The following is a 27,434-nucleotide window of genomic DNA, read 5'->3' as shown; positions in this document are numbered from 1 at the left end:
TGTAGAGAATACACCAGGAATGTTGTGGCAGCAAGACGGGGCCACATCACATTCAGCCAGAGCATTCATGCAAATGGTAAGGACAATTTTTGGAGAAAAAATCATTTCCAAGTGCTCTGATTTCCCTTGGCCTCCACGGTCCCTTATTTCACGGCGCCAGATTTTTTTCTCTGGGGTTATTTAAAGGAGCGGAACGTCGAACCATTGCGAGCTCAAGAAGAATATTCTTGAAGAAATTCAGGGGATACAGCCAGAGATATTTCAAGCTGTTAAGGACAATGTAATTGCAAGAGCACTTATTTTTTAACAGGAACATGATGGTCATCTAAGAGATAATTTTTTAAACCTGGGTCAGAAGAGTATCCTTAACATGTAGAATATCTTATTAAGAAATATATAAGGCCTACATTAAAAAAAAAAAACAAAACAGTTATATTCATTTCAAACTGTAAAGTGACTTCTGGCCCACCCTGTTAAAGATTGCATGAATAATTTCTACACATCTATATAGGCTACTTTCTTGATTGCGACAGTAATGAAATATTTAGGCCTATATAAAATATTCAATAAGTTTAATATTATTGTTATTATAACATTATTATTAATATTATTGTGTAAAGTAGCTTTATTTCACTTAATCTCAGTATTACAATACGATCTACATTTTTAGAAACAAGAAATAAAATATCTGTGGGATTTCATAAACATTAATTAAATACTGTTTTTCAATACTAATCACTTCACATTTAGGCTAACGGAATATATTACTATACTGTACTTTCCTCTTACACATGGATTTATGACAATTCGCCGGTATTATTAAGCCATTGAGTCTTTTCGTTGATGAACACATTTCTTCAGATTTTGAACCAATAGTAAACTTTCATTAGTAGTGGAACTGTATAATATGTGGTTTGCATAGCGCAAATGTACTATTTAAAATAAGTTTTAACTATAGGACATCCAATTCTTACGAAATTATCATAACTCTCTGCTTGTGTGTAAGGAATAGAACACATGTCCATTACAGTTTTGTAATTGGACATACAACTGTGTAAGGCATGATAGAATAAAATCCAATAAAAATCTCAAATTTTATTGTAAGAATTATATTTTCATTTCCTCAGTCAGTTCCTTTAGCTTCAGTTTTACATAAGCCATCTCATGGTATCTTAAAAAAAGATCGGAGTTTTATTTTCGTTATCCTTTGAGATTTATGGTGAGCAGATTTTTGTTGGTTTCTTCCGATAGCTTAGGTTTAGCTTATAATTCTCGTTCCACCATTGCTCAATTTTGAACAAAGAATGGGATGTTACTTAGTAGGTATTCTTGTAAGTAATTGTAGACATTTCAGTACAGATTTAACGGGAACTCTCGTGTAAAAGTCAATAGATAAACTAATCGATTGTGAACACTACCATACACATTATTTTTATATTGTTTAAAGGGACCACCTTCTTTGTCTCTGTAACACTGATTACTTGTCCGAACTCATATTGAACTGAATCAGGACAATCAAGTATGTCACCGTTTGAGACATCAGCTGAAAAGAGAATGTTAAGAGCAATTAAACATTATAGCATTCAAGGGGAAGTCAGGAAGTAAGATTCCAAATTTAAATAACCCTAGCTAAGGTCACCAGTTCATCGAAGAGACTTCATGGCTCCATCGTGGATGTTTGCGCAATTTTTGTTAAGGCAGTAAAGCCTTGGTTTTTCTGAACCGACGCATGCGACGTGCGAGATGCGAGGCCCGCCTCGCACAAATCCGGACTACTTACACAAGAGGTAGTGAGTGATTTCTATAGTTGCGAGATGCGAGATCTGCGCACCTCTTAATTATAGAAACCACTCACCATCTCTCGTGTTGTCCAGATTTATGAAAGGTGGCCCTCGCATGATCTGTTCCAGTAATCGTTAATTTTCCCTTAGTTTAAGTCGAAAATTGTGCAAAATCATTGTAACTTAACACTAACACTATTTCTGCAACATTATATACACTGTAGGCTGTATATTATGTACACCGTAAGCTATATATATATATATATATATATATATATATATGATTTTATTATTTTTATTTTTGTTTGGAATTACACTTCCTTACTTCCCTAAGAAAACAAATTAATATTTTATCATTGTTTCTTAAATTGAAAAAGGAAAGATACCATTAGATTATTTGGATCCTAAATAAAATATATTTATTAAAGAATCCACCTTTTCAATATATATAAACATATGTGGTCATAAAGTTTCCGCGTAACTTTGACTCGGTGTAAGTTTACGATTGTCGTATATAGTATTTGGGTATGACGAGACCTAGATAGGAGGATAATATTAAAATGGATTTGAGGGAGGTGGGATATGATGGTAGAGACTGGAATTAATCTTGTTCAGGATAGGGACCGATGGCGGGCTTATTTGAGGGCGGCAATGAACCTCGGGTTTCTTAAAAGCCATCAGTAAGTAAGTATACGATTGTCGTAAACTGCTACATAATTATTTAGTTTAGTGCTTGAAATGCAAGGAAAGTTACCACTGATTGTGGTGGGAATGAGATGTTAGAGAAGAAGGTACACTATCAGTTATGCGTCTTCTATTAGGCTATACGAGTATACAAATTTTGGCGAAAACGGGCCTTTACGAAGTATCGTGTTCAACAAGAAGTAGAGCTAAACATGTTTCCTTTAATTTATACAAGGATAATATTGATGAAATAGTGGTGTGATAATCAACAGTGCTGTTTATTGAGTAACAGAGATCACGGTTAGGAATTAATTCTAGCAGCTATTCAATAAAGTAGATTTTTCTTTCCATTACAACAGTACACTTAACGCACATTACTAAAAAAATTCTCAGATGTTCTGTGATAACTGGAATTTGTTGTATTCATTCATTCATTCATTCATTCATTCATTCATTCATTCATTCATTCATTCATTCATTCATTCATTCATTCATTCATTCATTCTATTCTGCCCAACGGCAGGTCTTTCACTGCAAACGAAGCATTTTCCAGTCTTTCCTGTTTTCTCCCCCGCATATGATTCATATTTCTTACTGTTGTCTATTATTTGATATCTTCTTCTGCTCCAACTCTTTTCCCGTTCACCATTCCTTCCAGTGTATCCTGCAGTTTCTTCTCAGCCAATTCCTTTTTTTTCTTTCTCATCAGTTTCAGCATTATTCTTTCTTCACCCACTCTTTCCAGCACAGCTTCGTTTTTTTATTCTGTCTGTCCATTTCACACTCTCCATTCTACTCCATATCCACATTTCAAATGCTTTTGTTCGCTTCACTTCATCGTAATGTCCATGCTGCTGCACCATACGATCCTACTCTCCACACTAAGCACTTCACTAGGCTCTTTTTTACTTATTTTCTCAGAGGTACGTAGTAGATGCTCCTTTTTATATTAAACGATTACTTTTTCATTACTATCCTCCTTTTGACTTCGTGACAGCAGCCCATGTCACTGCTTATAGTACACCCCAAGTATTTGAAGCTGTCCGCTTGTTTTACTGCCTCATTTAGAATCCGAAAGTTTACCTTGTTTACTTTTTTCCGAAGACGATGGTTTTGGTCTTGTTTGCATTTTATTTTCATCCCATATTGCTCACAGCTGTCATTTAGCTTCAGTAGCATATCCCTTAGTATTATCTCCTTTTCTGCTAACAATGCCATATCATCAGCAAATCTTATGCACTTTATTCTTCCTCCTCCTACTATCATTTCTTCCATATTCTGAAAACAGTTTTTCACTAAATCCTCCAATTAGATGTCGAACAGGGTGGTGATAAAGGGCATCCTTGATGTACTCCTCTCCTTATTTCGCTCCGTCTGGCATTTCTTCTCCTATGCTAACTTTGATTTGTTGTTTCATATAAAAGTTATTGAACAGCCTCCTCTCTTTCCAATCCACATCAATTTTCTTTGAGATCCCCATCAGTTTATTCCAATCCATTCTGTCAAAAGCCTTTTCTAGGTCCACAAATATATACACCTCTTTATTCTTCTCTAAATATTTTTCGCCGATTGTTCATAGTATTCACATTGCAACTCTCCTACCTTTCTTCCTTCCTGAAGTCAAAGTGATCCTCTTCCAACTGTTCTTTCATTTTATAATATACACTAAACGTGTAATCAATATTCGCAAGAGAATTCGCCGAGTGTGATATCAGGCTTGTGGTCCTGAACTCGTTACATTTCTTAGGATTATTTTTCTTCGGTATTGGAAGCAACACTGTCTCCATATAATCTTCATACCATTCGCATTTCTCATATATTTCGTTGCATAATGACAGAATTTCCTTCTTGTCTTCACCCAAGAATTTCAGTAATTGAAGGGAATTCCATCAACTTCTGTTGCTTTCCAATTATTCATTTCCCTTAAAATAGAAAATTCTTTTTTATCTTCTGATATAGCTGCTTCGTCTTCTAAAGCTAAATCATCTTGACAATTCCCTGTCTCATATAACTCTTCTACATATTTCGTCCATCTTTTCAGTAGCCTATTCCTTGTTTGTCTGTTATTTCATTTCTGATTTCGTCCTCTATCTGCCACATGGAGTTGCGTTCTTACTTGTGAAGTCCAAGCATTTTTTACTTCGCAGTACATAATCATAACTTCCTTTTCTCTCTAGTTCCAGTATTTCTTTACATACGGTATCTCTTTCATCCAGTCTTCCTTCACCTAATCAGTTTCTCTTCTTAGTTCGTTGTTAAGTTTCCTGTAGTTTCTTCTGCCTTCTTCTGTGTTGATGTTTTTTTCCGTTTTCTCCTTTCCTCCATCTTCTCCAACATTTTCCCTTTGAACGAAGGTTTCTTAATTCTCACACCTTGTCTGTATCCTATTGTTTCTTCTGCTACACAGCTTTCTAGATGAGTCCAGTATTCGTTACTATTCTCAGGTGTGGCTTCTAATGTAGCGGCTTTCTCTTGAAAATTTGCTTCAAATTTTCTTCTTTCCTTTTCATTCTTCAATTTTTCCATCTTCAATTTTTCATTACCTGTCTTCCTGTCAGCTTCCTCAGACTAATATCTACTTCGCCTATCAGCAGGACATGATTTGAGTTAATATCCGCTCCTGGTAAAGTCTTCGCATTTTTAAAGAAATTTCGGAATCTTTCCTGTTTCGTTGCATTGTTTATTGTTAACTATTGAACTGATGTGAATCCTCGGATTATTCGCTGCTCAAATATATGAGGTGCAGCAATTTCTACACGAAATATCTGCAGCAAACCTAAGACATTGTTCCGGAAAAACTTACGAAGTTTTGGAGAAAATATGAGTAGTATACGAGTAAAAATAATTAATTAATTATGTGAAGCCAGTAAAATGTGTAAGTCAGACTAGAGGCATTGACACTAATCTTAATAGTAATAGTTTTTAATCATTTCTCAACTAAATTTAATCTTAATTAAGTTAGGTCTTTACTTACAGCTGTATTGAGTCCCCTATTTACGCTTACAAAGCCACTTAAATTTATTACTGGTGGATTCAATGAAATAGTCACCAGAAAATTCTGAACCTGCAACATAATTATAGGTGTTAAATTTCAATTGAAGTTCAAATTAAAAAGGCATGTTTCTGAAAACAAAGTAAACATGATATTATAATACGTGAGAGTGATTGTGCGTTACCGTGCGCGTGCCTATGTGTGTATGTGTGTATGAGCACTATACTGACACTATGTCTTTCAGAAGTGGCTCAAATAACACGCTAACGCTGTTTTAATCTAATGTTCGTTAGAAATTAATTTACACTACATACCTAAATATTTGCGAGTGAATCATATTCTACGTAGGATATTAAAAATTATCTCTTACTCGAATGTACGCACGAACCTTTTTTAAAATTACAGAAATTTACGTCACATTTCTTAACTTACGCTAGAAATTTTATTTCAATATTACCTTTTTTAAATCTATGACGTTATCTTGGTATACAATCTGTTCAAAGTCCTACAGTCTTACTAATAAACCGTGTATAGTTTTTATACCAGACTTATGCAGAGTTGAGACAGAAAATGTTACTAATAAACCGTATAAACTATGGACGTATAAACAAGCTGTAACTATATAATGGGAATTGCTTTGCAGTAGTTATATACACGAAACCCCTTGTTTAAGCGTTGTATATAGCGAAAAAATGGCCGCCCCTCTAACAGCTGTTCGTATCGACTGTCATTTTATGATGATGATTACCTTGTAACCACAGAAGAACAAACCAAAGATCATAGAATTATTAGAATAATATTGCTTTGGCTTGTACTCTTTGACCAAAATGTAGTGTGGTAATCGATTAGAGCCAGTTATACTATCGATATTTAACACGTCACACTAGAGCGCTCTACCGTATGCAATAGAGAACCTCAGATATTCTATTACCTTTCGTAACGAAGTAATGACGAAACTATGACGTAGCTGCGTAACAGTTATACTGTTATACATGACGTATGTAGTGATTATTAGTAAGGAATTTACATACGGCGTATAAAGAGCTACTCATTGTATAAGTATAAGACAGTTAAACGTCTGTATATAGAGTTTTTATTAGTAAGACCGCTAGAGTTAAAGCTCTGGCGCAGTTATGTCCAGAGGTGAAGAAAACTACGCTTTTATTAAAATTCATCCAAGAGCACAAATAGAAGGGACTAATTCTCGGTGTGCCAATGTGTGACTGTTTCTTTTCTGTTAATATGTAGCAGCATTATCTGTACGCTTCTGTCGCGCTCCTTCGACCTATCTACCAGTCACCTCCTTGTTAACTTTTGCTCGAACTCTCTCTAGAAGTGCCACTCTACTGTCCAAGCCCTCTCCGGAGACTGTCAATAATTTCAGTTCTCCTATTCGAGAAAAATGTCCGTTACCATTATTCGTAATAGCTGCTCTAAGGACATCTTGCTCCTTAGCGGGGGCGCGCGTTATATTATTGCTACCCATTGCTGCGAGCGACTGAGAACACACATACCCACATCTCAAAGAATTTACCGTCTTGAACACTGCATTACAAATGGATATATTCCGTCATTTTAACCTCCTAGGTTTTATATTTTTTAAACTTAATTTTTAATTTTTAAACATTGGCAAACAAATTGTTATGTGTCACACACCATGAAATTAATTTAAGTGTAGCCTTTTTACTTTATTGTTATTTTTACCTGATTATTTTAACTAATTACAATGTATGATGCTCTGACTTACAGCCACACTTGAGCTTTAAAATAAGCATGCATGGTTTGTAATACGTAGGCTATGTGTGTTCACTCATTGTACTGCTTTCACCTGTGTTCAGTTTTGTTTTGTATGCTTTATTGTGTCACCTGAAGATGACTTTTGTACAGGTCGAAAATATTCGTGAAACATAATATAATGTGATCTGTGAAATATATAATTCAATGTGATGTAACAGAATTCATTCTGTACTTACAATTAGATAAGTTGCTGACTGAAAATTATGCAACTATTTTATATTATAAACTAGCTGAAAGTACCCGGCATTGCCCGGGTTTTCCTTTCTGCTTCTATTTTTAATTAAACTGGTTATTACATTTTCGGAAATCTCGGAAACCCAACTACAGACAACCAAAACGAATTTCTTTACTAAGCTAACCTCGCCCATAAAGATGAATCTTTACTTAACGTCACTTACATGAATTAATGAAGTCCTTAGCCAAATGTCTTCCAGGATTAACTCAGGGTTGTAAATCATGCACCGAAAAGAAAACATTTCATCATATGCCTGACGTTAAACTGTTGTTTTAAATGTATATATTTATTTATTTGTATGTATTTATTTGTTGTTACTTATTTATTTATTTGTTTTATTCATTTGTGTTTATTTATTTATTTTTTTATTCTGGTGTAGTTAAGGCCATTAGGCCTTCTCTTCCACACCACCAGAAATACAAATAAAGTAACAGAAAAATCAAACTATAAACAAAGTAAAACCCAACGAAAATATAATTCCTTCTTCTCTTTCTGATCAGTTTCAGCATCGAACCGATATATACATATATAATTTAATTTATATTGGAAGATTTTTTCAGGACATATTATATTAATTCTAATTTTATAGACAGAATACAGATACAATATAAACTCGCAATGTCGTTTTTTAACATAAAGACTAATATTCTGAGAAACTTATAGGCCTACCGGTATTTTAGAAATTAAGAGATTTTTATTTCCACAACGCTTAACATACTACATTTGCAACGTGATTATACAGATATAATTTCTCAGCAACACGTTTTCGGACGTGAACAACAATATTTTGAGAATTAATACAGTGCTATTTTCAGTGGGCTTATATACATTCACATACATGACAAAAGTATCATTGAATTGCTTATTGATATGTGTAAAATCTTTTTTTTTTCACCTCTTTGTATAAAATATAGTTGAAGATATGAAAAACAGGCAGTTTTTAAGTTAATGTTGCAACTTTGAGCGACTGTCCTTCAGGTTCATTTTAATATGGTCATTACAAATGCTAGTGTCATTGAAATTGCAGTTGCTTAAAATTGAATGAGTATCCTAGCAATACGTGGAATAAAAACATCTGTTATTTTTGCAGTTAATATTGCCAATTCTATTACATTTCGTATGAGTTTTTCACACCAATTCTTATTCGTGCATAATTTTGGCGGGTCAATATTTCGCAATAGTACTATTTGTTATTCAATATTAAGTAAATTATGTGGTAGCAATCCTTGTAGTTTCAAAGAATTCTAGAATTCAGTTGTATCAAACAGTCTGCTCACTACAAAACTGCATCGAGGAATTCATAATACAATCCTGGATTGCGTAAAGATACTTATTGCATGAATTATCTAGTTTTAGCCTTCGCGATCTGTAACAACAATGTAGTTTAATTTCATGTTAAAATTTCCAAGGCCTCGTGAAAGTCGATGTTGAATACAACAGATAATAATAAAAGAACAATTGGCTGTAGAAGATTTTGTATTTTAATATCATACATGAAGATTTGATCTATTTATTTTTATTTTTTATAATTTTAATGAATTTAACTTCCATTTGCACAATTTTAATGTAGCCTATGTTCTTCTCCTGGTTATGAAGGTGAAATGTGCAAACTTTGGCACATATTGGTCAAAGCGTGTAGATTTGTATAGAGAACATACACACCCACATACATACATACATACATACATACCCACATTAAATTTTATATATTAAGACTGGCTTAAATTACCCGGCGTTGCCCGGGTTTTAAATTTTGGTCTATTTCTAAATAAACTGTTTGTTAGACTTATCGGAGACCTCGGCAAGGGAACTATATAAAACCACAACGAACCATATTTACTTATGTTTTCTCCTCCCTAGTGACGAATATTAAAGAAAGTGCCACTAATATCCAAAGAAACTGACTAATCGAAATAATTCCATCTCACCTATGAATAGAGTTTTAACAACATTAAGACCTTATGCTACAGGGATATTTAAGATATTTAACACTGTGATTGATGATAATATTTATCGTACCACGGCATTATGCATTATTAAGCCTTTCTGCCCACAATATATTTCATTTCCTTCAAGGCCAATCTACAATCTGTAACGGATGGATTCTATCAAATACATGGATTTCAGGGTGTTTTGCAGTAACGGAGACTATACTCATCAGAATTCACTCTCCTGGAGAAGGCAATGTAGAACACTACCACAACAGAAAATCATATTTTTCTATAAACGGCCAAGTCATTAGTGACCATAACTTATTAATAAGAGACGGGTTAACAGTAGCAGTAAAATAGGCTCTATATTATTATTGCAATATTATAATATTGTAATATCATCACAAATATTACTATAACTTATAATAATTGCTTAAAATCGTTTGGCTATAATAGCAATACGTGGGATAAAAACATCATCTTCTTTCGTTTTTCCAGTTAACTAGTGGCTTGTGTAGCAAATGCTGCTGCAAACAAAGTTCGTTAGACGTTCAAATAAAAATTTTTCAGATTTATTTTCAATGAAGAATACTTGTCTGTTTAATAGTTATTTGCTTCCATAATAATGAAACATACTCCCTCTGAACAGATTTTTTTTAGGCCAAATACTTTCTCTTGAACCTATCCAACTTCAGTTTTTGAGTTTCAACGCGAAAACGCAAGTATCAATGTCAGGATGATAGCAGTAGCTATTTCAGGTCATTGTGGATTGTAGGCGAAAGTTAAAAAAATGTCAGGTTTGCTAAGCTTTAGCTGCTGCTTGTAGAACTTGAAATATAGAGCGTAAAATCATTTTATCCTACTAAGAGATCTTGCTGAAATGATCTGGAGACTACAAAATTTTCTATGCCTCTTATTTTATCAGTAAGTAATACCTTTTGATCTTTCCTTAGGAACTGTAATTTTTGCGCTCTCTCGAGTCAATACTGAAGACAGTGACACATATCAATATCTACACTACACCGCCATTAAGTCTATGAAAAAGACCCAACCCCACTGGGCTAATAAGTATAAAAATATTTGATTTTTAATAACAATATTATTATCTTACTTAAGTTTTGTAGTTATATATAGCAATCACTCAGTAAATTATAGAAATGAAGATCTAAATTAAGATATTCTCTACATTTACTTACATAACCTCAAAACGTTTTACTTTCATGTCATCAATATAGCATCAATATTATGTACAATTAATGAAAAATAGATGCATCATGATATTAACTATAATAATGTTTATTTCTAATGATAATAATGCCATCAAACCACCTCAAGTTTCGTAGATTTGAATATCCAATACAGAGCTATACTCAGAAAATTATTATACACTGCAGAATCAGTTTTTAATAACAAATTGAATTGAGCTCTAAATATGTCGGCAATCCTGCAGGTCATGGCCTTCGTGTAATAACTTATTGTTTATTGTAGTGTGTGTTTTGTTCTGAAATTCAATCAAGTCGGCCGTGATTCGATAAAATTAGTTCCCAAAACTGACAATAGATGAATTTTGGAAAATAGGAAAATTATGTAGGAAAATTGACATTTCACTGAAAACTACTACTTTTCCGAAAAACTTTGGGTTCCAATCTTCAAAATGAGGGGTCATTTATTAAAATCCGTTCAACCGTTTTCCCGTAATTTCCATTACCAGTTCAAATTATATATATAGATATTGCAACTCATATTACGTTTCGCATGAGTTTTTGACACAAATTCTTGTTAGTGCATAATTTTGATGAGTCAATATTTCGCAATAGTAGGTCTACTATGGCTATTCAATATTAAGTAAATTATGTGGTAGCAATCCTTGTAGTTTGAAAGAATTCTAGAATTCAATTGGATAAAACAGTCTGCTCACTATCTACAAAACTGCATCGAGGAATTCATAATACGGTCCTGGACTGCGTAAAGATACTTATTGCGTGAATTATCTAGTTTTAGCCTTCATGATGTGTAACAAATGTAATTTAATTTCGTGTTAAAATTTCCAAGGCCTCGTCAAAGTCTATGTTGAATACAACAGACAATAATAAAGAACAATTGACTGTAGAAGATTTTGCATTTTAATATAATACATGAATATTTGATCTATTTATTTTTATTTTTTATATATTTAATTAATTTAACTTCCATTTGCACAATTTTAATGTAGCCTATGTTCTTCTCCTGGTTATGAAGGTTAAATGTGCAAACTTTGGCACATTTCGGTCAAAGCGTGTAGATTTGTATAGAGAACATACACACACATACATACATACATACATACATACATACCCACATTCAATTTTATATATTAAGATAATTTTCATTTAAAAAAAGATTAGTTTCTTTCTCCGCTCGCTTCTCAGTACAGGAGCTCTTTTTTACATAAATCGGTCAGTAACATGTCATAAAAATATTGAGCTGTCCGTTGCTGTCACAATGATGATGTTGATGTTTTTTTTATTAAGGAATACTTCATTATACAATGATATACCTAATGATAGATAATTGCATTTTGGGGCAACTATTTATATCTATAATTTTTTTATATAATTGAGTTAAAATAGGAACATAAAGGCAAAGAAGCAGATATAAATAAATTTAAACCGTTACCTCATTGTAGGATGCAGTATTTGTGGACATATACTGTTTTGCAATCGATTGTAGACGTCCTTCAAATTTCGCACCCACCTTAAAGTAAAATACAGGACAGTGAATTACTAATTCTGTGTCGTAATAGAGCTTTCTTCGACTTTAAGCGAATGATACAAAATCTGAATCTTAATACAGAATTTACTTATTTATTTTCAATATCAAAATTAAATAGTATGGTATAATGAAAAGTGACCAATCTTGAGATGAAAAAATACTTAGTAAAATTCATATTAATCTTGAAATTAATGTGAACAGTCACGAATGAAACATTTTTTAAAATATAAGAGGAATAAATATCTCCACGTGTTAATATGTTCCTCAATACAAAACTTTACTCTTTTCACTCATCTATGTGGGTACATTCGTCTCCCATTCTTTACATTCATGTTCGTCATACTTTCTATGATTGTTTTCTCACGCTTCTAATATGCTTGCATTTTGTACGTGGATTCTATTTAGTTACCTTCTGAATATTAATTTCATTCTGCATTCTCATGAAATTGCGTCTCATCTTAGTTTGTTCTTACTTTCCGTTCAATAATTTATATAATTATGAATTTCCTGTAATTGTTTTCCTTTCATCCAATGCAAACGCGAAAACCATTGTTGAACGTGTGAAATAACTCTTAATAATCTATTTGTAGTAGTATATTACGATACAAGGTTGGAAAATGTTTTTCACAAAATCAAGGAAAAGTTTGAAAAACGAGCAGAGCGAAGTTTTGAATTTCCGAGATTTTGTAATGCACTTCAAAAAGTATTGTACAACATTTTTTGCACGATCATATTTTAAAAAATGCAAATACAATGTATTTTGCATTGAAAATTTAGAGCAATATTATTCCAAAGCCTTCGTAAACTACAACTAAATAACAATAAGTGCACTGTAATGAGTCTATTTCAGTGCGGTACAGTTTCATGTTCTGAAGAATGGTTCCCCTAGCAACAAGTGACTTTGTGGGAATTCTAATTTTCAAGGCCTAACAACAAAAGCTGTAAATATAAGAGAAAACACGATCGTATAAAAATTAATGTTTTTTTTTTTTTTTTTAATGTTTCGTATGTGGACATGTTTTATCACACAGTAGTACGAAAAATGTCGATCCAGAATAATAAGACATGGTACAGCACATCAATATACACAAAGTAAGACTAGGGTCGTAATCACATATCAAATAAGGCAAGTAGATGTTTGCTGGTAAATGTATTATTAAGAGTATTTCACTTAAGCGATTCAATCTAAATTTCACACTTAATATCCTTTATTAATCTCTTTTATCCTTCCTGACACATTTTCATCTTTATGACACTGATTACTTAGAATTATCATACAAGTAAAATTCATCTTTGGTTCACACATTACATAATGAAATCGAGAATAAATTTATATATTTTGATATGAAAGTTGTTCAAAATACAACAGTATACAGCTCGTGGAAAACGAAACCACACATTCTATAGCAGTTCAGAACAATACATACATTGGTCTCACTGCTGCGAAGTTATAGATGCAGAAACTTTACGGATAATTCTAGGAATAGTAACTTTAGATATTCCGACATTGTAGACAATCATTAAATGAAAAGACTCTATTGCATAAAATCTCAATGCTAAAATTTTCTGCAGGAATGAAGAGAAAGATTTTTATCTGTTATCTGTTCTAATCTCTCTCAAATGTCCTCCACAATCTTGCTGACAACCTTCTTGGACGTTATGAACCACGTTAAAGGTTTCGATAGTTTTGAAAATCATTTTTCATCCTTCTTTCTCAGTATTCAGAAGACATAAATAAAGTATTTATGTATATAAACCATTATTCTTGAGCAATTAACAATCTGTTAAAAGTTTTGACATAAACGACAAGAGATACAGTATTAACTTAACATTTGGCTTAACCCTTTGCAGCATAATGGTTGTTCAGAAGAATCACAATTTTATTTCTTTCAGTTACAGCACAGATGTTCCACCATGCAATCACTTCTTGAGGATACATAGAGCTGCCATCTGTGTTCAACGTGCAAAGTGGCACTGTGCCTGAATGACAAAAAGAACTTTCAAATTGCATCATCAAAAGTAATGAGTGAATGGTGTACCTGAACTATAAAATAAGGAAAATTAATAAATTATACATTTGTAAAACCATTGTTAATGTCACATTATGCTATATTGGTATATTATATCAACATTCCTACAGTGGCACAGTGGTCGCTCAGAGTGACCGTCATTTTTTTTAATTGTGTGCAGAATTAAAATTTTTGAAACAAAATGATCGAAGCTTTGTTATAATCCATGATATGAAAAACATTAAAAACTGCATTTCTTTTTAATTTTTTGGCTTACTATGCTGCAAAGGATTAACATACTGTTAAATTTAAGAGTGATTGATGAAAGGAATTTTGGTAAAACACTTAACAAACTGTTAAGTGTTAAAATATGATTAACTAAAACATTCTTACCTCACGGCACTATAAAAATTAAGTCTTTCAGTCTCCCCTTTATGCGGGTTTTCTCAGTTTTTTTTTTTATAAAAACATTATTTAAGTTCAACTTACAAGATTTATCCCAGATCACTAATTGAATTATATGTTTTGTACGAAAGAAAGTAGTAATATTCTAATTAATTACACTTTAAATCACATAACTACATTGGAAAGCAGTTAAAAATATGTATCTGTTGTAAGGAAATTTAAAATATCAATGTAAGTGAAATTTACCTCTTTTGTTGCCATTTCCGCAATTGTACCGAACAATAATAATACAAGATCAAAGGATATTGTCGTCAGCATCAGCGTTACATTAACTAAATTAATCTCTTCGCGTATTGTGGTCAAGCAACCATAACATGCTAGAACTTGATAAACGAAACAGACTAAAATGTATACTCCATAGGTAATTCCATTAGAACTTCCCAGGCTCTGTGTTAAGTTTGCTAGCTGGAGCCACAGATATTTGTATTGGCTGATTTTTTCGGGATGTCCGAAACCATAAGCGGAGATATACTGCAACAAAAAGAAACACATTACCATAATTATTATAATCATCGCCAAAATTTGACCTCTTGGTCCATTTCGGCTCCATCTAAAGATATGTTCGCGTCAGCATTTTCTAACTTCGTCCTTGCTGATCAAATAGTTCTAATTTTATCGGAGTTCTAAGTTCGAGTCAGCCACCGGCGTGGCTCAGTCGGTTAAGACGCTTGTCTGCCTGTCTGAAGTTGTGCTCGGGCGCGGGTTCGATTCCCGCTTGGGCTGATTATCTGGTTGGGTTTTTTCCGAGGTTTTCCCCAACCGTAAGGTATGGTATGGTATGGTATGGTTTATTCTCACTCAAACTTTTGGTCCTGCTGGCCCTTCACTTAATAGTATTCGGGCCAGCAGTCCCTTCCATATACTATTTACAACTTGTACAATACTTGATGTTAATGACCGACATCTCTTCATCATTTAAGGTTCACCCACTAAGTCTTTCACCACACTTCCTATATTTCTGCGTTTACTAAATATTCCTTTTTTCCCTCTACTCCTACCTTCTACTATTTCCTATTCCTAATAACAACGTAACAATTACTTTTTCTATTCATCATTTTCACAGACCAACTTATTTAACATATCACTACAATCATTTACTGTACTATAACTAAGCCTACCCTCTATTATTTGCTTTACATCTATCTATATTACTTTTTTTGTCCTACTGATACCTATCTAGTCTAGTCCTACTTTTAGCTCCTCTACTCTTCCTATATTTACAATACGTCCTCTCATTCCTACTAATTAAATAACTCATCATGACCCTTCTCATACTAAAACACTATTCACCCATATTCACTGCACCCTTAATTAATCCTTCATTCCACTGACACACCATTTCCTTAGATTGTATGCTGGTTTATCCTTGCTGCTCTCCGCCTTATTCCTATCGACTTTCTTTTGCACATTCCCCTTTCCCAGCTGTTGTCTCACGTTGCCTTCATTTCTTTCGCTGACACCACACACGTCTACATTACCGCTCCTATTCGTTTGACACATTACACTCTTGTTGTGACCTTGTGGTGACGTCACTACAGATTTCTTCCATACGTTCGTGCAACTCCTCACGGTCATTCCTCTATCTTCACCTTTCGTAATCCACCGGGCCGGGGTCGTTCTGCCGCATGCTTCTCGATCGGAATTTGCTGTCCTCGACAAAACTCCGACTTCCGCACTCTCTAGCATGTCAGGTTTCTTGCTCTTCACGCCTTCGTTCCTCGTACTAAATGAATTTTCTTTCACTATCCCCATTACTTTATCCTTAAGCATTTTTCTTTTTTCTTCGCTTATATTTTCACCTATTCCAGATTTATTTACGCTGTCCAAACATAACTCTACGTCGAAAGTCACGCCATTAATGTTTAACTTGTCCTTCAATAGCCTCGCGTGGTGACCGTTTTCCCTTGCCGCTTTCAAAAAAGGCACTAACACTTTCCTCCTGCACCTCACTTCATAATCAAAGTCACTATCGATGCTAATATTAGAGTCTTATAACTCACTCTTTTTGCTCATTATCATATCCTTTACCATAGAGTTCGCCAATTTGACTAGTATAGGCCGGTTAGCCCCATGCCCCACTCTGTAGACCTCGTTCACTTGACCGTTACTAATATCTAATCCCATCCTCTCCCAGCACACAGTCAGTATCACTTCATATGTTTCCCAAGATTGCTCTCTTTCCTGTTCTTCGATCCCGAAAAATACTAAATTATTCTTCCTCTTCTCTTCTTCTAAGTCTTTCACTTTCCTCTTCAACATCATGTTCTCCTCTTGCAATTCTTCTATCTTCTTATTGATTTTAACGATGCTTTCCCTAAGACTTTCCGGATCCATTTTACTCGAAACACTCACGTCACAATTCTTTAAACTTTAGAACGATTTGTTTGTACTATTTACTCTTCGCTACTTTATACGGCGCGCGGTCATTCACATCCAGCTCCACTCGTCGCTCAGTGAGAACTGCAACCGTAAGGTGAATACCAGGTAATCTATGGCGAATCCTCGGCCTCATCTCGCCAAATACCATCTCGCTATCACCAATCTCAAGGATGCTAAATAACTTCATAGTTGATACTGCGTCGTTAAATAACCAACTAAAACCATTTTTAAAAAAGTTCGAATCCAGCCAAAGAAGATAAAATCTATTGCTATGGAAAGAAACGGAAGCAAATAATCGTTTCGAAGGTTTGGGAAACATAAAGAAATCCCCTTACTGAATGGAAGAGAGCCGTAACTGTGTTTTTTTTCGTCCATGATTATTCTGATCATTCTAAATTCCTCATCTCAGTAACATACCTCTCTCACCACTAGACTAATAATCAAAATGTCCGACTACACATCAAGGTGTTAAGAAACTATTTCTTATTAGTTATTATTTATAGTTTCTATATACGAATTCTACTCTATTACATTCTATTAGTCCCCCTTCAGGAAAGGGCACGGACTTGGACCAGCGCTACAAATCCTTTGTGCGCCACCACCGGACTCCCTTAAAGCTCACATTTCACTACCACCAACAACGAATGACCACATATTCACTGGGTGTAAACTCGGAGCAAGCCCGAATCTTAGGAAAGAAATGAAAGTGATAATGTTGAAAGAGGAGAAGTGTAATAATGGTGGAGATATGAGTCCGAGGTCCAATGCCAAAAATTACCTCAGCAATTCTGCTTCAATTGGTTGAAGAAAAAACTCGGGAGAAAAACCTCAACCAGGTAACTTGTGCCAACTAGGATTTTGAACCTGGGCCCGCTCGTTTCACGGTCAGACGTGCTAACCGTTACTCCACAGCGGTGGATCTTATATATCCATACTTTTGTGTGTAGAAATAATTCTGTATAGCTATAGGTCTATGTCATGACACCTGTGTCCATAAACCAGAAAATTTGGCATGATAGAAGTTATTCTATGACGAATCTAGGACTTAGAATTTACTTAAGATTTTGCAGAGAGTTATAAATGCAGATCTCTCCATCGAATTTAAATCTGCGGAATTCTGGTGCATTTAATGCCAAGGTAATCACTAGATCCAGGATGATGGAGATATTTTGTTCTAGGAATTAAATCATAATATTTGGAGTGGAAAGTATTTTGACAGTACTTACTCAAATTTGGAAATCTAATTGTACTTACTTGTGCAAACTCTTCTCCTACGTTCCTTGCTGAAGATACGAAGGCTTGGCATGTGAGAAGAAAGAACCAGATATAGAGCCACGACATCGTGGGCCCTATTCCTGCGATGCAAAGGTGCCACCACGTCGTCATATCGTCTTTTGCCAGAAAGAGAATCACCGCTACAGTCACAGGATATACCACCATTACTGCATAAACTTTAGTTCTGAGACTGAGGACGAAATTCTTTCCAGTTACATGACTGAATTCAGCCTAAAACATAGAGATATCATATGAAATATGTTGGAGGTCGTGTCTGTGAATTCACAAATGCTGTTGTTATCATCACTGTATCATACATGTCACATTTCAATAGGAGCATAAGTATATCTTTATTTGTCCTGTGGGGTGAAATTAACACCGCAAGAATACCATGGTTTACTCTCGTGGTAGTTACGATATCAGGCAGTGGTTTCCTTTTGTTTTCTACCTAAACAATATGAATTCTTATAATTATTAATTACACAGGGTGTTTCCGAGGTAGTGTTACAAACTTACAGGGATGATGGCGAAGGGCACATGTATCAATTTGAGATAAGGATCCATGGTCCGGAAATGACAGAGTCGAAAGTTATAAGCAAAAATAGTTGTGTGGAAATGTAATTGTAATTTGGCACCACGTGCCCTCCTTCCCTTAACTTTTGGAACAGTCGTGGAAAAATGGTATGGGCCGGACGTCTCCTACGTGGCTACTTGACCCGAAACAATCTGTGAACTTGTCTACTGTTCCCATTGGCTCATCCGTATTCGAAAATCAGGTCTGCTTATTCCGCTCTCGTGTACTCCATTTCACTAGGACTGATCGACTGTACAAGTTGCAGTGTTCAAAATTAATTAACAACTTTCATTGAACAAATTATTTCAGCCACCTTGATCATTAGGCCTACGCTTTTATAAAACTCTCCTTCGTTGTAAGACTTAAGAGAACGAGCTATGTCGTTCGCCACTAGATAGCTGGCTTCCTTACATTTATTTATGTCATCTTTCTCTTCAGGACGATGATTGAAGGATGATTTCAGTTCTTGGAGTTTAATAGCTCACTTCATTACTACGCTAGCACGTAATATTCAATCAGTTATTATTATTATTATTATTACTATTATTATTATTATTATTATTATTATTATTATTATTGCTGGTACTGATAGAGCTATCATTATTGTTATTAGTGCTGTTATTATTATTATTATTATTATTATTATTATTATTATTATTATTATTAAATCAATAACTAGTAAATAAGTGATAATAGTCATAAAAAGATAAAAAAAAATTAAAATGGAGATATAGCGAAGTAATTATTTTATCATTCAAGGGAAGATGTAGGCCTGTATATTGAGGCACGTATATAATTATGGTAACACTTGCTGATTAATAATAATAATAATAATAATAATAATAATAATAATAATAATAATAATAATAATAATAGTATCTGTTATGCCTGTGTATTCAGCGTAATGCCCTGTAATGTCGCTTTTATATACTACTGCTAATTGAACCGTTGAGCAAAGCAACATATTACATTTTCTCCGACAGAACAGCGAATAAATTCTTCTTCCCATTCTGTACGAAACCTTCTGTTCCTGCTCGTAGAGAGTTTGTAGAACAACATGGTACCGACACTGCTTATCATCAGTACGTAAGTGAGACAGAGAGCAATGTACAGGAAACAAAAAAGAGAAGACTTTGGACCTCCCGACGAGAATTGTCACGAAACATTTTGGAGTGGACAGGTATGAGACCAAAGTAACTGGTGTGAAGTGCGGCATTTCGCAATCACCAGTAACCCCTATAAGCTAAGAAATAATAAACATGAGAATGAAAATCTTTGTGGTAATAATCCTCTTATTGTACATATAATCTGGCGATATGTTACGCCACTATTCCTTTCCTTTTTTTAGGTCCTTTTTCCTGTTTAGTTATATTTATTTCATCAATCCTTCCTGTGTGTTGGCTACCTTTTCGTCTTTTTGCTGGATGGATCTGACGCGTTCTCTGTTTCGTTATTTTTCTGCTAGGTTCTCCTTGTATACATATATGCACTGTGAGGTTGAGATTAAATGCATTCTTTAGTTCTCTTTCGTTGGAGATTAATCAGCGTGATTGATCCGTTTGTATATTAACAGCTTTTTATGTTTTCCACTCTCGGATTTTTCTGTGTGTCTTGAGTGGAGTTGCGACCGTTGTGGTAAAGACATCGGAACCAGTGGGCTTACACGGGAGCCCAGACCGTTGTGAATGCAGCAGTTGCTGCTACTAATTTAAAATGCAGTCCGATCAATTTATCGCATTATAAACACATAGGGGAGTCGTAGAGAACAATACCCGTTTTAAAATGTCAGGTAAAACCGGTAAGCAATTTGTATGAATTATTATTTAATGACAAGGTCTCCAAACTTGCGTAATTTCGTAGCTAAGATGCTGGCAATCTTTGCATCCACATAATTAGGCATGTGTCTGCAAGCAACTTTTTTCTAGAATTAACCCGATGAAAAATGTCGCGCGTACACTACTAACAATCTATTATTTCGTAATTTCTTTACATTTATTTAGTAGTATAGTATTCATCCTAATATGACAGACTTGTCCTGACCAAACAATATAGGTGATCTAGAGTTTATAAGTGATTATTTATAATGAGTGCTAGCCATATTCCAACTCAACAACAATGTAATTTTATTATCTCAACAATAGGATTTGCTCTCCAAACAGCAACACAGTATTCGTTATTGCACTCCACAGACGACAATGACAACTTACTTGGATTCTTGCGAGCAACAATGAACCGTAAATCTTAATTAATATTCACAAAGCACTATTTACAACACAGAACTGTCAGTTCTCAGTTCACAGCTCGTTTGTCTTGGCTAGTTCTTCTAGCTCAGTCACTCGCGTTCACAGAATCTCGAACCCCAGACCTTCAGAGACGATCCGCTGAACTTCGAACTCTGGTCCCCCAACTGCGGTCCACTGCACTCGAACTCCGGGCTTCAGGCTCCACAGTTACGGACACAACTCAAGTCGCGCTCTGGTCTCGAAGCTGGCTTCACTGCTACACAAGACTGACTGACTGACTGACTGACTGACTGACTGACTGACTGACTGACTGACTGACTGATGTTCACTTGCGTCTTCTCTTTTATAACCAAACTATAGTTTCTGGAGAGTTCTCCAAAGATTCCACTCTCGAATAATCTGGATTTCCACTTCGACGGACTTCTGGACGATTCGGGAGGGTCCGTCCCCCCTTTCACTCCGCACGTAGCAGTTTGCTTCCTTCCATTCTCGGCCAGCACCAGTATTTGTAAAACCAAATGCTCTACCAGTGACACATTCGACTCTAGCTCTCAGCAATCTCAAAAGCCGCCATTTTGAATGCAACTTTGAAATTTTAAGTGGAAAGGGGGTCATATAGGTACTCAAAATCATCTGAAATTTTGTGAGAAAAACAGTGGTGCAATTCGTTTTGAGATATGTCTAATCGTTTTCAAGTTATTTAAAGATAACTGTAATAATGACACAAACTTTAGTTACTGCATCTACAGATATTTTGTAACATGGTACGGTACTAAGGAAGCTTTGGAAAAGGTGTTTTTATGCAATTATGGTAATCAACTTTTCCTGCTTTACTGTTCGGTTAATCTGTTGCAGTTTCAATGCATTGTTGTTAGAAATATTATGAATACAGAATACTGTATGTACGTATATCCAAAGCTTGTGAAGATAAAACATCTCCTGTACACGAATAAAGGAAAGTGACAAGTTCTGCATGTAGTCGAATAATAACCCAACAACATTTCCTCTTTGTTTACATGTATCAGTTACTTCCTGCAGCTTATTATTAGTTTATTATAAAAATTTCCCAATATTAGCAGTAATAGAACAGTATTGAGTGGAAAAGGGAACTACTACAGAAGTTATTTCCTTCTTCCACTCCACACAGAACAGACATGAGATTTTACGTGGGTAAGAATGTTAGTAATATTCCCTTTTTCAGCTCATCCAATGAGTCTATCATTGAGGAACAAAATGGCTATCTCAGTTCAATTTAGCAAAAAAATGTAGTTATTCCCTTTTTCCACTCACTGGTTCAATTAATCTGTCACCTAAATTCTAGCCCATACATTCATACTGAACTGTTTATTGGTGTCTTGTTTCTAAAACTGCAAATGGATTTTCGTCAGCCCATATGACACATGAGTAATATGAACAGCAAATAACAAATCTCGAAGCTTCCACTATCACTTGTTTTCCACTGCCAGGCGGCAATAATGAGTAAAACAGTCATTCCGGGTAAACTGAGAATTCCATTGAAAAAATCTTTTCAGAAATATTTTTTATTATTAGTGCAAAACCTAGATCAGAACCTAAAATTAAATACTCTAATGTTATATTTTCAAAAGGAAAATAGTTTCAAGTTTTATGGGCATTGAATCTAAGTGGTCTTGGCTGGGTAAGTGGTACTGTTTTATATCCCTAAAGTTTGCAGCACTTACTCATAGAGAGATCAGCTGTTAATGTATGTTTTTCAAGGAGCTATTGTTGTATAAATATTTTGAGAGACTGCAATGTTACTTCCAGAACTCCAGGATCAAGGAACTTTGTACTCTGCACTACATTCTTTCTGCCATTTATTTTCAGTACTTTGGGTTAATAACACTTAATCTTACAGTTCAAGTGAATATTTTGACTTAGAAATCTCACAGTTGTTTTGAAACTGGAAAAGTGAAGGACTTCAGTTAATCTGTAACATCCGTGATAAAATGTGTGTAACATCCGTGACATGGAAGAAACAGCTATAAAATATTTACCGATTGTTTTTTTTTTTTGAAGTAATTGGATGCCATGAGATTTGCATAGCTTTCACATGGCCATTGTGAGGATGGATCCCTTTTTGCTTGAGGCAGAAACCTGACTTCTACACTTCTTGTTAATAAAGTGTGAATTGAGTTCACAAATCTTGTAACATCCGTGACGGAAGCTTTTCTTTATTTTCTGCAATAATATTACCTTTTATTCAACAACTTTTTTGTCTGTAAAAATGATACTTATCTTCAAAAGTTGATTCTAATAATAAAAGTTCACAAAAATCATTTAATTTTAAATACATACATCAAAAAACGTTTTGCATCACCTCGGTCCCAAGAGTTCCTGAACTTTTTTATAAAAACGGAAGAGAGATATACAAAAGTAAAATATCAGCTCTCTTTATTGCTTATCAGAACCAAACATCACAAGCTCTACAACAATACAGCTTGACTTGCTACTACAACCTACACCAGTACCTTTAATACCTGATAGCACGTCTACTTGCAGTGATGCATGCCTGTATTCGTCGTGGCATACTGTTCACTAGTTCATTAAGGCACTGATGGTCCAGATTGTCCCACTCCTCAATGGCGATTCGGCGTAGATATCTCAGCTTGGTTGGTGGGTCATCTCGTCCATCAACAGCCCTTTTCAATGTATCCCAATCATGTTGGATAGGATTCTTGTCTGTTGAACATGCCGGCCACTCTAGTCAACGATTTCGCCATCACGAAGGATGTCATTAACGAGACGTGCACGATGAGCGCGAGAATTATCATCCATTAAGACGAATTCCTCTTCAAAATTCTAGCAATACGGTTGCACTATGGATCAGACTGTAAGGTATAGCCGTTTCTTGCTTTCCATGACTACGAGTGGCGAACGGTGGTCCCACATAATGCCATCCCAAAACATCAGGGAACCACCACCTAGCAGCACTCGCTGAACAGTGTGTCTAAGACGTGCAGCCTAACCAGACTGCCTCCAAACACGTCTCTCACGATAGTCTGGTTGAAGGCGTATGCGACACTCATCTGTGAAAAGAACTTTATGCCACTTACGTGGCGAGTCCATTCAGCATAATGTTGGGCCCATCTGTACCGCGACCCATGGTGTCTAGGTTTCAGAGCTGGACCTCGTCATGGACGGCAAGAATGAAGTTGCAGTCTATTTGTTACAGTATTAGTTGAAACGTGATGACCTGTGGCTGCACGAAAATCATTATTGAGCATAGTGGCATTGCGTTCCGGGTTCTTCCGAGCTGAAATCCATAAGTAGCGGTCATCGACTGCAGTTGCAGCCCTTGGACGGCCTGCACGAGACTCTGTACCTCTTCTATGTCTGAAGAACATTGCTTTGATTTACTCTGAGACATCTGGAAACGTCCCTTGATGATAGCCTTTCCTGACACAGTGTGACAAGGCGGACACGATCAAATGTCGCATTGACCTTCTAGCCATAGCAGAACTGCTAACAACGCAAGTAGTGTATTATCTTCCTGATGTTATGACTGGAACTGATCGGCTGTCTTACCTGCTCTGTTTGATAGGTACGGCTCGTGCGTGGTTGTTCACATCTTTGTGCAGATTTAGTGACATCTATGAATAGTCTAAGGCAGTGGTCGTCAGCACTCGCTGAAATGTGCAATGGGTAAACGGTGCCATCCCGTTTGCACCGTCGTGCAGCAGGAAGAGGCAGAGAGCATACCCTCTAGCAGCTACGAGTGCACCATGGTGCACTGTGTTCTCTGCGGGTAAGAGACGCTAGCCCCAGGGTGCTCTGCGCTGACGACCCCTGGTCTAAGGGACTATACTATTATACAATATAAACATTGAACGTCAAGGTTCAAGAACTCTTGGAACCGAGGTGATGCAAAACTTTTGTGATGTGTGTAGGCTATATAGAGTTTGAAAATAGTAAAAATATAACATCCGTGACAACTGGAATGGCTGTAAAGTTTTCTTTCTTTACAAATAATGTAAGAACTAAACCACCTGCAATAAAAAGTTACTTGTATTTATAAAACAAAGCGAAATTGGCAATACATTTACATTAACTTTCTTGCTTCGTTTTAGGTTCTCTATCCACTCCCCAAGAAATTTCTACATATTGTATATTGTTCGGTTAAGCATAGTATTGAAAAGATAATTGAGCTGTTATTAGTCTGCTGTTAAGCATATCAATTGAAAAGAGAAATCAACTGTTATTAGTCTGTTGTTATTAGTCAGCTATCATTAGTCTGCTTTTATTAGTCAGCTGTTATTAGTCTGCTGTTACTAATCTGCTGTTATTATTCATCTGTTATTAGTCTGCTGTTATTAATCTGCTGTTATTAGTCTGTTGTTATTCACCTGTTATTAGTCAGCTGTTATTATGTGTTGTTATTATTCACCTGTTATTAGTCAGCTATTATTAGTCTGCTGTTACTAGTCTGTTATTATTCACCTGTTATTATTCTTCTGTTACTAGTATGCTGTTATTATTCACCTGTTATTAATCAGCTGTTACTATTCTGCTGTTATTATTCATCTGTGTTTAGTTTGCTGTTATTAGTCTACTGTTATTAGCGTGGTATTAGCCTGCTCTTATTAGCTTGCTGTTATTAGTCTCCTGTCATTAGTCTGCTGTCGTTATTCTCCTGTTGTTAGTCTCCTGTTATTAGTCTACTGTTATTAGTCAGTTGTTATTAGTCATTTGTTATTAGTCAGCTGTTATTAGCTTGCTGTTATTAGTCTGGTGTTGTTAGTCTTCTGTTATTAGCCTGCTGTTATTAGTCAGCTGTTATTAGCTTGCTGTTATTAGTCTGCTGTTATTAGTCTACTGTTATTAATCAGCTATTATTAGCCTGCTGTTATTAGTCAGCTGTTATTAGTCTCCTGTTATTAGTCAGCTGTTATTAGCTTGCTGTTATTAGTTTGCTGTCATTAGTCTGCTGTCGTTAGTCTCCTGTTAATGGTCTGCTATTATTAGTCAGCTGTTATTACACTGCTGTTATTAGACTGCTGTTATTAGTCAGCTGTTATTAAACTGCTGCTATTATTAGTGTACTGTTGTTAGTCAGCTGTTATTAGTCGGCTATTATTGCCAGAATGAAAATTGTATTGCCACGTTTGAACATACTACCTGAAAGCTCTTCCAGTCGTTGATGAACCGAATCTTCTTGCTGTATTCTATTATATTAACAAGTGGAAACGCGGATATGGATACATACATCATTGTCACAGAAAACCGAGCTATTTTCCTTTCAAATTGTTCGTTGTCGTTTGCACACATAACGGCCATTCTCTCCTTTAACACTATCAGACCACAAGCCGTCATTCCTATTTGTATAACAGTGGAATACAGCGTAAGTGCAGACAGTTTTCTGAAGATCAGTTCTCCTGTAATACAACAAAAGTGTATTTCAGCAGGAGTATACACAATTACGAGTACAATAACTTCAGATGCATAATTCAAAATAATATTAAATAGAATATGTAATATCCTATTTCATTTACCTTCAGAAATAACGCTGTATGGCAAGGTACCAATAATTTTTAATATGAAGAGAATTGGCTTCATTTCGTCGAAATAAGTATTGGTCTTCATGTAATTTTGTTTGTATACTGGTTTCGACAAGTCGTATGTAGGTTTCCGCCTCACTGCAAATGTCATTTGTTCATTTCCAGCTCCAGCATTGTAAGTACGTTCCATATTCTCCATTTTTTCAGAACTTAGGACCTTATTATTCACTCTAAACATGATGGAGTTGTATCTGTTGACAAATACAAATTATGAATATTAGTAAGAAAGAGGATTTTTTACAATTTGAATTTATATATTATATTCAGATACCGGAAGTTTAGGCATTATGAATCATTAAAATAGGCCGGCAAAAAGGCATCATAAATAGGTAAAATAGGCAGGCAAAAAGGCATTATAAATAGCTAAAATACATAACAAATGGCAATTACAAAACCTTGCACTAGGCCCACAACCTTTCACTTTCCACAAAGGGATTTCGGCGGCAAGAAAAGCTTTACATAAGTCGAATGCAAATTGAGATTTTCGACTCGATGTTGCAGTTACTGTTGGAAGCAAAGAAATCTTCTTCCCAGTAGCCTTGGAAAGTGCATTTTAGTGTTTGGTGGCACTGATATGTTGCGATATGAAATATTTCTTTTCGTAGTTCACTGACTGCTCTCATAATATTTTGCATGTAAGTACTTTACCGTCAGTACAAAATACGTCGGATCCAAAAGTATTAACGTAACTTTGCAAATTACTGCGTAAAGGAAGACTGAATTTCGGCATCTTTCTGCTAGC

General features: G+C 35.1%; 1 protein-coding gene across 1 annotated transcript; it reads right to left on the bottom strand.

Moving 5' to 3' along the window:
* Nucleotides 1-623: 623 nt before the first annotated feature.
* Nucleotides 624-26,877, bottom strand: LOC138709278 (gustatory and odorant receptor 24-like). Its single transcript, XM_069839936.1, has 7 exons — nucleotides 26,627-26,877; nucleotides 26,253-26,509; nucleotides 18,279-18,530; nucleotides 14,832-15,116; nucleotides 12,076-12,153; nucleotides 5,440-5,529; nucleotides 624-1,543 (listed from the first exon to the last, which is right to left on the bottom strand). Exons 1-7 carry the CDS (start codon nucleotides 26,868-26,870, stop codon nucleotides 1,478-1,480), a joined length of 1,272 nt encoding a protein of 423 aa, XP_069696037.1. The 5' UTR covers nucleotides 26,871-26,877; the 3' UTR covers nucleotides 624-1,477.
* Between the last annotated feature and the right edge of the window lie 557 nt (nucleotides 26,878-27,434).

The sequence above is a fragment of the Periplaneta americana genome, chromosome 1 (assembly GCF_040183065.1).
Source record: "Periplaneta americana isolate PAMFEO1 chromosome 1, P.americana_PAMFEO1_priV1, whole genome shotgun sequence".
NCBI lineage: Eukaryota > Metazoa > Arthropoda > Insecta > Blattodea > Blattidae > Periplaneta > Periplaneta americana.
Note: the sequence above shows the minus strand (reverse complement) of the source record. Positions and strands in the feature narration are given on the sequence as shown.